The 13,946-nt window shown below is 50.5% G+C and overlaps 1 protein-coding gene across 1 annotated transcript in view; it reads left to right on the top strand.

Annotated features, from left to right (window-relative positions):
• LOC144611185 (constitutive coactivator of PPAR-gamma-like protein 1) overlaps nucleotides 1-12,114 on the top strand; it is a 56,093-nt gene extending 43,979 nt beyond the window's left edge. Inside the window, exons 5-8 of the mRNA XM_078430238.1 lie at nucleotides 4,620-4,722; nucleotides 8,680-8,756; nucleotides 9,832-10,175; nucleotides 11,886-12,114. Coding sequence (XP_078286364.1) covers nucleotides 4,620-4,722; nucleotides 8,680-8,756; nucleotides 9,832-10,175; nucleotides 11,886-12,114 — 753 coding nt within the window. The remainder of the gene's footprint in view (nucleotides 1-4,619; nucleotides 4,723-8,679; nucleotides 8,757-9,831; nucleotides 10,176-11,885) is intronic.
• The last annotated feature ends 1,832 nt before the right edge of the window (nucleotides 12,115-13,946 follow it).

Raw genomic sequence — 13,946 nt, 5'->3', positions numbered from 1 at the left:
ATAAGATTCCCTCTCGTCCTTCTCGATCCCCTCCCATCCTTCTAGGAATCGATTCTGTACCGTAGTGGGAGCCAGTGGAGAGAGGCCAGAATCGGGGTGATGTGGTCCCTTTTACGGGTACCCGTCAGGTGTCTTGCTGTGGCGTTTTGGACCAATTGCAGGCGTGACAGTAGATTAATTGGCCCTGTGTAAATTGACCCCCGTGCGTAAAAGAATGGATGAGAAAGTGGGGTAACAGAGAGCTAGTGTGAACGGGTGCTTGATGGTCAGCGTGGAATCGGTGGGCCGAAGGGCCTGTTTCCACGCTGTATCTCTAAATTAAGTACACCCCTTCTCCCCCTCAGCACACACTCCAGGAGCTCTCGTTTCCTCCCTCGTTCCAAAGACTAGTAGGTTAATTGGCTTCTGTAAATTGTCCTGAGTGTGTCGGGAGTAAATAAGAAAGTGGGATAAAGTTGAACTAGTGTGAACGGGTGATCGCTAGTCGTTGTGGATTCGATGGGCCGAAGGGCCTGCTTCCACCCTGTATCTCCCCGTGACCTGCGTGGGTTTTCTCCGAGATCTTTGGTTTCCTCCCACACTCCAAAGACGTACAGGTTTGTAGGTAAATTGGCTTGGTAAATGTAAAAATTGTCCCTAGTGGGTACAAGATAGTGTTAATGTGCGGGGATTGCTGGTCGGCGTGGACTCGGTAGGCCAAAGGGCCTGTTTCCACGCTGTATCTCTAAACTAAACCAGTGTATGAGCAGGTAATCGATGGTCGGCATGGACTTGGTGGGCCGAAGGGCCTGTTTCCACGCTGTATCTCTAAACTAAACCAGTGTATGAGCAGGTAATCGATGGTCGGCATGGACTTGGTGGGCCGAAGGGCCTGTTTCCACGCTGTATCTCTAAACTAAACCAGTGTATGAGCAGGTAATCGATGGTCGGCATGGACTCGGTGGGCCGAAGGGCCTGTTTCCACGCTGTATCACTAAACTAGTGTGTGAACAGGTAATCGATGGTCAGCATGGACCCGGTGGGGAAGGGCCTGTTTCCACGCTGTATCACTGAACTAAACCAGTGTGTGAACAGGTGATCGATGGTCGGCATGGACTCGGTGGGCCGAAGGGCCTGTCTGAGTGCTGTATCTGTAATCATTAATCAAGTGTCCCCCCTCCATGCCCACTGACCCAGGATTGGATGGCGTGAGGCTTGGCTTGCTGTGTGGAGGCCAGATATATCTACAGTGCATCTGGGGCAGGCGGGGATTACTGAGCCGGGGATAACAGATTATTCACTCCTTGGCCCCGTCACCACAAACGCCCTGTAATTACCAGGCTTTTCCTGTAAAAGGTGCCTCCTATTTCCTGGCAGGTAGCTTCTGCCCATCGAGTGGTAGCGCAGGTAGAGTGGCGGCACGGTAGCGCAGCGGTAGAGTTGCTGCTTTACAGCGAATGCAGCGCCGGAGACTCAGGTTCAATCCTGACTACGGGTGCTGCACTGTAAGGAGTTTGTACGTTCTCCCCGTGACCTGCGTGGGTTTTCTCCGAGATCTTCGGTTTCCTCCCACACTCCAAAGACGTACAGGTATGTAGGTTAATTGGCTGGGTAAATGTAAAAATTGTCCCTAGTGGGTGTAGGATAGTGTTAGTGTGCGGGGATCGCTGGGCGGCACGGACTTGGAGGGCCGAAAAGGCCTGTTTCCGGCTGTATATATATGATGATGATGATGAGTGTGTGCTAGCTCGCAGGTCAATGCTATTTCCCCCCCCCCCCCCCCTTTCCAATTTTTCTTGCGATTTATTTGTGACCCTCTGGCAACCGTGTTTCTGCACTGTCCCCATCGCCATCGTCCCCAATGTACATCCACACTCTCGATTCCACCCCACACGTACACACTGGGGTGGAAGATGCAGCGGCCAGTGAAGAAAGCCAATGGCATGTTGGCCTTCATAACAAGAGGAGTTGAGTATAGGAGCAAAGAGGTCCTTCTGCAGTTGTACAGGGCCCCAGTGAGACCGCACCCGGAGTACTGTGTGCAGTTTTGGTGTCCAAATTTGAGGAAGGATATTATTGCTATTGAGGGCGTGCAACGTAGGTTTACTAGGTTAATTGGTGGGACTGTCGTATGTTGAAAGACTGGAGCGACTAGGCTTGTATACACTGGAATTTAGAAGGATGAGAGGGGATCTTATCGAAACATATAAGATTATTAAGGGGTTGGACACGTTAGAGGCAGGAAACATGTTCCCAATGTTGGGGGAGTCCAGAACCAGGGGCCACAGTTTAAGAATAAGGGGTCGGCCATTTAAAATGAACTTTTCAGTCAGAGAGATGTAAATCTGTGGAATTCTCTGCCTCGGAAGGCAGTGGAGGCCAATTCTCTGAATGCATTCAAGAGAGAGCTAGATAGAGCTCTTAAGGATAGTGGGAGAAGGCAGGAACTGGGTACTGATTGAGAATGATCAGCCGTGATCACATTAAATGGTGGTGCTGGCTCAAAGGGCCGAATGGCCTCCTCCTGCACCTGTTGTCTATTGTCTATAACCCACTAACCCGCACTTTGGAAAGGAGGAGGAACCCGTTGTGGTCACGGAAAACATGCAAACTCCTAGCACGCACCTATACAGCCACAGGAACATGTGATACCTCATTACACCAATTCTCAGATCTCCACACTGGCTACCAGTCAGTCAGAGAATCGAATTCAAAGTACTCCTAAATGTCTACAAATCACTAAATGGTCTTGGACCAAAATACATATCAGACCTTCTCTCGCCTTCCATTCCAGCTGGACCCCTTGGGGGACCAGTCTATTAAACACTCCAAGAGTAAAAACAAAACACGATGAAGCAGCTTTTAGTCACTCTGCTTCGTGCATCTGGAATAAACTCCCCGAAGAACTCAAACAGATCCAAACTCTAAATATATTCAAAACTAGGCTTAAAACCTTCATGTTCTGAAAATGTCTATGACGAGGACTTTGATTCTTGCTACTCTATATATCTTACTTTTGGTCTATTCTTACTTTTTATATTTTATTACTTTTTATCTAATTTTATTTCTCTGTCGTTTGCTCGTGTATCAGATGACGTTTGCTCGCTGTTGGCTTAGACAATAGACAATAGGTGCAGGAGGAGGCCATTCAGCCCTTTGAGCCAGCACCGCCATTCAATGGCTGATCATTCTCAATCAGTACCCCGTTCCTGCCTTCTCCCCATACCCCCTGACTCCGCCATCCTTGAGAGCTCTATCTAGCTCTCTCTTGAATGCATTCAGAGAATTGGCCCTCACTGCCTTCTGAGGCAGAGAATCCCACAGATTCACAACTCTCTGACTGAAAAAGTTTTTCCTCATCTCAGTTCTAAATGGCCGACCCCTTATTCTTAAACTGTTGCCCCTTGTTCTGGACTCCCCCAACATTGGGAACACGTTTCCTGCCTCTAACGTGTCCAACCCCTTCATAATCTTATACGGTTCGATAAGATCTCCTTTTCCTTTTCTCTTTGTTCTGTATTTTTATGCTCTGTGTAAAGCACTTTGAATTGCCATTGCTGTATGAAATGTGCTATATAAATAAACTTGCCTTGCCTTGCCATGTGTAGGCAACCACGCTACCATGTGTAGGCAACCACGCTACCATGTGCAGGCTGCTTAGCACGCACCAAAAGCTTTTCACTGTACACGTGACAACGAACGAACGAAACTGAACTAACAGGCGCTATCACGCGCAGGCTAACACGTGAGCACACGCTACAACACGCAGGCTAACCCATGAACATGTGCTACCACGTATTCATGGAGGCTCACTCGTGAACACGCGACCACGTGCTGGCTAACACATGAGCACGCGCTGCAACACGTGATCATGCGAACACGTGCAGGGTAACATGCGAACACGCCACCATGTGTAGGCTGACACATGAGCATGCGTTGCAAAGTGTAGGATAACACATGAGCACATGCTACCATGCGTAAGGCTAACACGCTATCACGCGCAGGTTAACACATGAACGTGCGTTATACATAGGTTAACATGCTACCACGAGCAGGTTAACACGTGAACACACGCTATCATACATAATCTAACACGCTACCGCGTGCAGGTTAACAGATGAACGCTCTCTACCACACAATAGACAATAGGTGCAGGAGGAGGCCATTCGACCCTTCGAGCCAGCACCGCCATTCAATGTGATCACGGCTGATCATTCTCAATCAGTACCCTGTTCCTGTCTTCTCCCCACACATAGGCTAACACGCTACCACGTACAGGTTAACACATGAACGCGCGCTACCATACATAGGCTGACACACAAACACGCTACCACGCGCAGGCTAACTCATCAGCACGAACGGGCTAATGCGTAAACTTGTGCAGGCTAACCCACGGGGGGGGGGGGGGGGGGGGGGGGAGGAGACTGCACCCGGAGACTGGGATGGAACCAGGGTCGCCAGAACGCGTGTGGCAGTGGCTGTACCCGCCTCGCCACCGTGCGGGCGGTGAGGCGCAGGCCTCCAGTCTGGGGTCCGCCCCTGTCCTGAATCTCCCGCCATCCCGTCTCTGCCGTCGGATCCGGCCCCTGCCCAGCACGCAGTCGGCCAGCTGTGTGACGCTTCTTTCTTTAACAATCCAGTCTAGGACAGAAGACAAAATTGAACGGTTCAAGAGGGCCGTGGAATACTACGCCACCGCCAGCAAGCCAAGACCTCTTCCCCTCGGACCAGCACCCTTCCTTGGTAAGAATCCTCTCGTCTCGGCGGCTTCTACCACCTAATCAGCCATCGATCTAAGACGTGTCCGAGAAACATCACCAGCGACGATGACACGTAGTGTAGCAAGGAACTGCAGATGCGGGTTTACACTGAAGATAGACACAAAAAAGCTGGAGTAACTCAGCGGGACAGGCAGCATCTCTGGAGAGAGGGAATGGGTGACGTTTCGGGTCGAGACCCCTCAATCTGACGGTCAGGGGAAAGGGAAACGAGATATAGACGGTGATATAGAGATATATACACACCGATCAGCCAAAACATGATGACCACAGACAGGCGAAGTGAATAACATTAATTATCTTGTTGCAATGGCACCTGTCAAGGGGTGGGATATATTAGGCAGCAAGTGAACAGTCAGTTCTTGAAGTTGACGTGTTGGATGCAGGAGAAATGGGCAGGAGTAAAGACCTGAGCGACTTTGACAAGGGCCAAATTGTTCTGGCCAGACGACTGGGTCAGAGCATCTCTGAAACGGCAAGGCTTGTGGGGTGCTCCCGGTCAGCAGTGGTGAGTACCGACCGACAGTGGTCCGAGGAGGGACAAACCACAAACCGGCGACAGGCAGGGTGTTGGGCGCCCAAGGCTCATCGATGCACGAGGGCAACGAAGGCTATCCCGCCTGATCCGAGCCGACAGAAGGTCGACTGTGGCACAAGTCACAGAAAATGTTAATGGTGGTCACGGGAGAGGAATGTGTCACAATACACAGTGCATCGCACCCTGCTGCGTATGGGGCTGCACACGGGGGACCAACAGCATATTAGGCAGGTGGGCATAATGTTTTGGCTCATCAGGTCATAATGTTTTGGCTGAACAAATGTAGAACAAATGAATGAAAGATATGCAAGAAAAGTAACGAGTTCCAGACAATGAGACTCAACAGGTTTGCGGCCAGTACATCGACTTCGGTGGGGGAGGCCTTCAGAAAGAAGACGGCATGGTATTGATGATGGAAAGGGTGACTCCTAATAGGAGAGTCTCGGACCAGAGGATAGGCACCAAGTGTTGGAGTAACCCAGCGGGTCAGGCAATGTCTCTGGAGAAAGGAAATAGGTGACGTTTCGGGTCGGGTCCCTTCCTCAGATTCCCTCTTCTCCCCTCTCCCATCGGGCAAGAGTTACAGAAGTGTGAAAACGCACACCTCCAGATTCAGGGGCAGTTTCTTCCCGGCTGTTATCAGGCAACTGAACCGCCCTCTCACCAACCAGAGAGCGGTCCCGACCTCCCATCTACCTCATTGGAGACCCTCGGACTATCTATAATCGGACTTTATCTTGCACTACATGTCCTTCCCTTTATCCTGTATCTGTATACTGTGGACGGCTCGATTGTAATCATGTACAGTCTTTCCACTGGTAGACACAAAATGCTGGAGTAACTCAGCGGGTCAGGCAGCATCTCAGGAGAGAAGGATTCTTCGAACAGCTTGTACTGGAGCCTATAAGAAAATAACTGCAGATGCTGGTACAAATCGATTTATTCACAAAATGCTGGAGTAACTCAGCAGGTCAGGCAGCATCTCGGGAGAGAAGGAATGGGTAACGTTTCGGGTCGAGACCCTTCTTCAGACTGATGTCAGGGGGGCGGGACAAAGGAAGGATATAGATGGAGACAGGAAGATAGAGGGAGAACTGGGAAGGGGGAGGGGAAGAGAGGGACAGAGGGACTATCTAAAGTTGGAGAAGTCAATGTTCATACCGCTGGGCTGCAAACTGCCCAGGCGAAATATGAGGTGCTGTTCCTCCAATTTCCGGTAGGCCTCACTATGGAGGCCCATGACAGAAAGGTCAGACTGGGAATGAGAAGGGGAGTTGAAGTGCTCGTCCACCGGGAGATCAGTTTGGTTAATGCGAACCGAGCGCAGGTGTTCAGCGAAGCGATCGCCGAGCCTGCGCTTGGTTTCGCCGATGTAAATAAGTTGACATCTAGAGCCTACCAGGGAGAAGGCAATTCTGAATTTAGTGTTGTGTAATGAACCTGATCTGATAAGGGGATGCGAGGTAAAAGAGCCATTAGGAGGCAGTCATCACAATATGATAGGTTTTACTATTGAATGGGTGACGTTTCGGGTCGAGACCCTTCTTCAGTCTGACATTCCTTCTCTCCTGAGATGCTGCCTGACCCGCTGAGTTACTCCAGCATTTTGTGTCTACCTTTGATTTAAACCAGCATCTGCAGTTTTTTCCCCTATAGTCTTTCCACTGACTGGATAGTACACAACAAAAAAGCTTTTTAATGTATCTCGGTACACGTGACAATAAACTAAACTGTAAAAAAAATTATAGTTCTAAAAATGGAGTCATGACCCCAGCGCCCCTCCCCTTGTGCCCTGCTGCGGATAGTATTGCTGTCTCACAGCTCCAGAGACCCGGGTTCGATCCTGACCACGGGTGCTGTCTGTGTGTGCGGAGTTTGAACATCCTCCCTGTGACCGTCTGGGTTTCCTCCGGGTGCTTTAGTTTCCTCCCACAGGTTTGTAGCTTAATTGGCTTCTGTAATCTGTCCTGAGTGTGTGGAATACATGTATCTCTAACCTACACTAAAGTTATGAGGGTTGCAGAGTTCAGATCAGTTTGGTTTGGAGGTCCGGCGTGGAAACAGGCCCTGCGGCCCACCGAGTCCACGCCGACCATCGATCACACGTTCACACTAGTTCTATGTTGTCCCGATTTCTCATCCACTCATTTACAGAAGCCAATTAACAGCAAACCCACATGTGCTTGGAATGTGGGCGGTCACAATGGCACAGCGGTAGAGTTGCTGCCTTACAGCAAATGCAGCGCCAGAGACCCGGACTACGGGCGCTGTCTGTACGTTTGTACGTTCTCCCCGTGACCTGCGTGGGTTTTCTCCGAGATCTTCGGTTTCCTCCCACACTCCAAAGATGTACAGGTTTGTAGGTTAATTGACAATAGACAATAGGTGCAGGAGGAGGCCATTCGGCCCTTCGAGCCAGCACTGCCATTCAATGTGATCATGGTTGATCATTCTTAATCAGTGCCCCGTTCCTGCCTTCTCCCCATACCCCCTGACTCCGCTATCCTTAAGAGCTCTATCTAGCTCTCTCTTGAATGCATTCAGAGAATTGGCCTCCACTGCCTTCTGAGGCAGAGAATTCCACAGATTCACAACTCTCTGACTGAAAAAGTTTTTCCTCATCTCAGTTCTAAATGGCCGACCCCTTATTCTTAAATTGTGGCCCCTTGTTCTGGACTACCCCAACATCGGGAACATGTTTCCTGCCTCTAACGTGTCCAACCCCTTAATAATCTTATACGTTTCGATAAGATCTCCTCTCATCCTTCTAAATTCCAGTGTATACAAGCCCAGTCGCTCCAGTCTTTCAACATATGACAGTCCCGCCATTCCTGGAATTATCCTAGTAAACCTACGCTGCACGCCCTCAATAGCAAGAAAATCCTTGCTATTGGCTGATAAATGTAAAAAAATTGTCCCTAGTGGGTGTAGGATAGTGTTAATGTGCAGGGATCGCTGGTCGGCGTGGACCCGGTGGGCCGAAGGGCCTGTTTCCACGCTGTATCTCTAAACTAAGCTAAACTAGTGACTAGCATAAATGGGACATGTTGGTCGGTGTGGGCAAATTGGCCTGTTTCCACGCTGTATAACTGATTCTATGAAACCGGAGCACCCGGAGAAAACCCATGGGGTCACGGGGAGAACGTACAAACTCCGTACAGACAGCGCCCGCAGTCAGGATGGAACCCGGGTCTCTGGTGCCACGAGGCAGCAACTCTGGTGCAGGTCGAACACCAGGTCTCTGGTGCCGTGAGGCAGCAACTCTGGTGCAGGTCGAACACCAGGTCTCTGGTGCCGTGAGGCAGCAACTCTCCCACTGCGCCACCATGCTACCTTCGCCAACGTAGGAAGGTGCTTGGCGTAATCCTGTGGTTCCTCTTCCAGGTTTCGGGCCTGGCCATTTTGGGATGCCACCGTATGCCGCCACACACATGCCAGCCATGTCTCAGCCCAAGCCTCTGGTAAGTCTGCGAGACACAGGGGGTGATCCCCTGGGTGGAGAGGGAAGAGATTGCTGGGAGAGGGGCCGTCTCCGCAGTGGGTAGTGAGAAGACTAGTTTTATCTTTACAGACGGTGGTGGGTGCCTGGAATGCGCTGCCAGGGGTGGAGGTGGAGGCCGATACGATAGTGGCGTTTAAGAGTCTTTTTAGATGGATGTGCAGGGAACGGAAGGATATGGATGGCGAGTGGGCAGAGGAGATTAGTTTAACTTTGCATCGTGTCCAGCACGGACATTGTGGGCCGAAGGATCTGATCCTATGCAATGCTGTTCTATGCTCCATTAGAAACATAGAAAATAGCTGCAGGAGGAAGCCCTTCGGCCCTTCGAGCCTGTACGCACCGCCATTCATTGTGATCACGGCTGATCATCCACAATCAGTAACCCGTGCCTGCCTTCTCCCCATATCCCTTGATTCCACTAGCCCCTAGAGCTCTATCTAACTCTCTCTTAAACCCATCCAGTGATTTGTTTAACTTTGCACCATTGTGGGCCGAAGGGCCTACTCCTGTGCTGTACTGTACTCGGTTCTATTGGTTTAATGACTTCAGGTGCGGCACGGACATTGTGGGCCGAAGGGCCTGCTGCTGTACTGTACTCCGGTCTAGTCGTGTGAGGGTGGGACTTGGGGGTGGAAGAAGGACAGTTGGTGTCCATATGCTGACCGATTGTCCGAGTTAGTGCGGGGGGGGGGGGGAGTCTGAGATTGCCCGCTGACTAGGGTTGCCAACTGTCCCGTATTAGCCGGGGCATCCCGTATTTTGGGCTAAATTGGTTTGTCCCGTACGGGACCGCCCTTGTCCCGTATTAGGCCCGGGGGGGCCGCTGTAGGCAGGGAGAGTGTAGGCTAACGGAGTGTGTTTGGGGAGCGGGGCCGAGTGTGTTCGCCTAACGGAAGTTGCGCAGCAACCCGCCTCCCGGCCCGGGCGGCCGCCATTGGTGGCTGGGTGGGGTCACGTGGGGCACGGGGCGGTATTTGGGGGTGAGATGGTTGGCAACCCGACCACTGACCCCTCTCCGTCTCTTCTCCGTCAAGTTCCCACCGCCGATGATGCAGAAGCTGCCGTACCAGCACTTCCCGCCAGGCCCGGTCTTCCCCGCCTCTCCGAGCCACCCGCTGCACGGCCCTCACTTCGACCACGGCCCCGCCAAGCACGACGGGCACCTCCAGCGGCCCTGCAAGCCCTTCGGCGACTGGCCGGTGCCCGCCCATCACCCGCCACCCCCCCTTCCGCCTCCTCCTTCAGCTCCGCAGGCGGCAGCGGCAGGCAGGACCGCCACCCACGGCCAGGCCAAAGAACCGGCGGCGCCATCTCTCCACAACTCCTCGCCCTCGTCTTCCTCCGACGTGGACGGGCAGAGCGGCGGTGGTGCGGCCAAGTGAGTAGTCGCGGTGCGCTCCGCGCGTTGGCAGCCCCCAATGCTAGTGTGCGGGCTGATCGTTGGTTGACCGCGGACTCAGTGAGCCGAAGGGCCTGTTTCCACACCGTATCTAAAGTCCAAAGCAAAGTCTATCCTGCGCTCCTGAGAGTGTTGCATAAAGCCGTGGCCTGCAACAGGTACTTGAGCTGGTTCACGGACAGTGTTACGTTTGTATTTACAGTGTGAGAGGCCGCAGCCCCTGTTCGAGTATCTGCTCCTCAAGTTTTGGCTCAATAGGTGCAGGAGGAGGCCATAAGATCTCCTCTCATCCTTTTTAGTCCCGCGCTCCTGATTTTTGGGCACCCGGTGGTACAGAGGAGGTGGCGGGTGGGATCTCCCTGTCGGTCTGCTCCTGGGTCTGGCCAAGATGGCCGTTCGCGGGTCCAGGCAGCTGGGTAGTCGACGGCCGCTCCGGGGTCGGCTGCCCGCCCCTTGTCCGGGCCTACGCCCGTGCCCGCGTGACCCTGGAGAGGGAACACGCGTTGTCCACAGTGACGCTGGAGGCCTTCCGTGAACGCTGGTCGTCGCGGGGGGGCGAATATTATTGACAACGTTGGCCGAATTCTTATCTGATAAGTTTTGTTTGTAAACTGCCACTTTAGAGACAGACATTCCGTCATCAGAATCATATAAACGAGCATGAGAGGACGAATTGGCTCAACCCATAACGCAAGACATATGGGACGAAAGTTTACAACACATACATCAATGCTCGTTAAACACTAGACACTCATTAATACAATTTAAAATATTACACAGACTACATTATTCGAAGACAAAATTAAACAGGATCTTCCCAAGTATCCCCCCTATTTGTGATAAATGTCAATTTCAAGAAGCCAATTTAACTCACACTTTTGTGACTTGTACAAATATGCAAAATTTTTGGATCGATATTTTAAAAATTATCCAAAGTTATCAATAACCAACTGGATTTAGATCCAAAATTAATCATTTTAGGATTATCGGAACACATTACAAACTTTACGTTAAGTCAGAGACGCTTTCTTGACTACAGTTTAATAACGGCGAAAAAATTAATACTTAAATTTCGGGGAAAAACAGTAACACCCACAATTAAAATGTGGATTACGGAAATGACCGAGACCTTGCATTTGGAAAAAATAATGTTTGCCTTAATTGACAAACCAGATCTATTTTTAAAAATATGGTCTCCATTTATTGAATTTTTAAAAAAGTAAATGGGTTTGTCACAAAACTAAAATTTAAAACTAAAGTTAAAACTTGAGTTTAGGGTTGGATGTACAACTATACTCATTAACTCCCGGATCTATCCCCATAATCTTAATATTTGTAATTCTCTTTTTTCTTTGCTTTCTCTTTTTTTTCAGTCTCTTTTCATCTTTATTTTTTATTTAAAAATTGAAGCTATGTAAGAATTCTATAACCAGTTTGTCGTTTATTATTATTTGTACATATGCTTTAAAAAATGAAAAAATTAAATAAATAAATAAATTTAAAATAAAATAAAATGAACTGCCACTTTAGGCAGTTTTTGATTTCATCGTGTTACCGCTTTGTATATTTGTTTTTGTTTTGGAATAAAGTATTTGTAAATTTTTTAAAAACTGGTTTGGTGTGAAGGGCGAGAAGTCGCCGCGCGTTTGGCTTGTACGGACTTCACGAACGCCTGTGTTTCTGTTCCAGCCATCTCGCTGGGAACCCCCCTCAACACAAAGCCATCTGGGAAGGCAGCAGCTCAACTGGGGGTCCGAGCAGAACACCCGACAAAAGTGGCCCAGAGGTAACGTGTGCGACTCCCTGCCCCCCCCCCCCCTCGCTGTGTGACTGGGAGCCCGTCTTGTTGAACCTCTGTAATAAGAAGCAACTGCAGATGCCGGTTTACACCAAAGATAGGCTCGCAGCGCTGGGGTAATGTGCAGGAAAGAACTGCAGATGCTGGTTTAAATGGAAGGTAGACACAAAATGCTGGAGTAACTCAGCGGGTCAGGCAACATCTCGAGAAAGAAGGAATGGGTGACGAATGGGTGACGTTAGAGGCAGGAAACATGTTCCCAATGTTGGGGGAGTCCAGAACAAGGGGCCACAGTTTAAGAATAAGGGGTAGGCCATTTAGAACTGAGATGAGGAAAAACTTTTTCAGTCAGAGAGTTGTGAATCTGTGGAATTCTCTGCCTCAGAAGGCAGTGGAGGCCAATTCTCTGAATGCATTCAAGGGAGAGCTAGATAGAGCTCTTAAGGATAGCGGAGTCAGGGGGTCTGGGGAGAAGGCAGGAACGGGGTACTGATTGAGAATGAGAAACGTCACCCATTCCTTCTCTCCCTAGATGCTGCCTGACCCGCTGAGTTACTCCAGCATTTTAGACAATAGGTGCAGGAGGAGGCCATTCGGCCCTTCGAGCCAGCACCGCCATTCAATGTGATCATGGCTGATCATTCTCAATCAGTAGCCCGTTCCTGCCTTCTCCCCATACCCCCTGGCTCCGCTATCCTTAAGAGCTCTATCTAGCTCTCTCTTGAATTTTGTGTCTACCAGCGCTGGTGTAACTCAGCGGGTCAGGCAGCATCTCTGGAGAACATGGATAGTGACGTTTCACAGAGTGCTGGTGTAACTCAGCGGGTCAGGCAGCATCTCTGGAGAACATGGATAGGTGACGTTTCACAGAGTGCTGGAGTAACTCAGCGGGTCAGGCAGCATCTCTGGAGACCATGGACAGGTGACGTTTCGCAGAGTGCTGGAGTAACTCAGCGGGTCAGGCAGCATCTCTGGAGAACATGGATAGGTGACGTTTCGGGTCGGGATCCTTCAGACTCCTCTGGGGTGGTGCAGCGGTAGTGTTGGGGCCTTACAGTGCTAGAGACCTGGGTTCAATCCTGATCACGGGTGCTATCTGAGTGTGGATTTTGCACGTTCTCTTCTCACTGTGACCGCATAGGTTTCCTCCCACGCTCCAAAGACGTGCAAGCCTGTAAGTTAATTGGCTTCGGTGAAACTTTGTAAATTGTCGCCAGTGTGTGTAAGATCGTGCTAGTGTGCAGGATGATCGCTGGTCAGCGTGGACTCGGTAGGCTGAAGGGCCTGTTCCCGCACTGTATCTCTAAAGACTAAAAGTCTAAAGGACCGTGTGGGTTTTCTCTGGGTGCTCCGGTTCCCTCCCACAACCCAAAGACCTGCCCGTGTCGGTTTGGAGGTTAATTGGCCCCTGAAGAAGGGTCCCAACCTGAAACGTGGCCCCTTCATTTTCCCCAGAGATGCTGCCTGACCCACTGAGTTACTCCATCGCTCTTCATAAGCGATAGGAGCTGAATTAGGCCATTCGGCCCATCAAGTCTACTCTGCCATTCAATCATGGCTGATCTATCTCTCTCTCCCAGCCCCATTCTCCTGCCTTCTCCCCACAACCCATACTTTATTGTGTGCAGTTTTGGTCTCCTAATTGAGGAAGGACGTCCTTGCCATTGAGGCAGTGCAGCGTAGGTTCACCAGGTTAATCCCCGGGATGGCGGGACTGCCATATGAGAAAAGATTGGAAAGACTGGACTTGTATTCACTGGAGTTTAGAAGGATGAGAGGGGGATCTTATAGAAATTATAAAAAGGACTGGACAAGCTAGATGCAGGAAAAATGTTCCCGATGTTGGGGAGTCCAGAACCAGGGGCCACACAGTCTAAGAATAAAAGGGAGGCCATTTAAAACTGAGGTGAGAAGGACTTTTTCACCCAGATTGTTGTGAATGTGTGGGATTC

Source organism: Rhinoraja longicauda, chromosome 39 (genome assembly GCF_053455715.1).
Source record: "Rhinoraja longicauda isolate Sanriku21f chromosome 39, sRhiLon1.1, whole genome shotgun sequence".
Lineage (NCBI taxonomy): Eukaryota > Metazoa > Chordata > Chondrichthyes > Rajiformes > Arhynchobatidae > Rhinoraja > Rhinoraja longicauda.
Note: the sequence above shows the minus strand (reverse complement) of the source record. Positions and strands in the feature narration are given on the sequence as shown.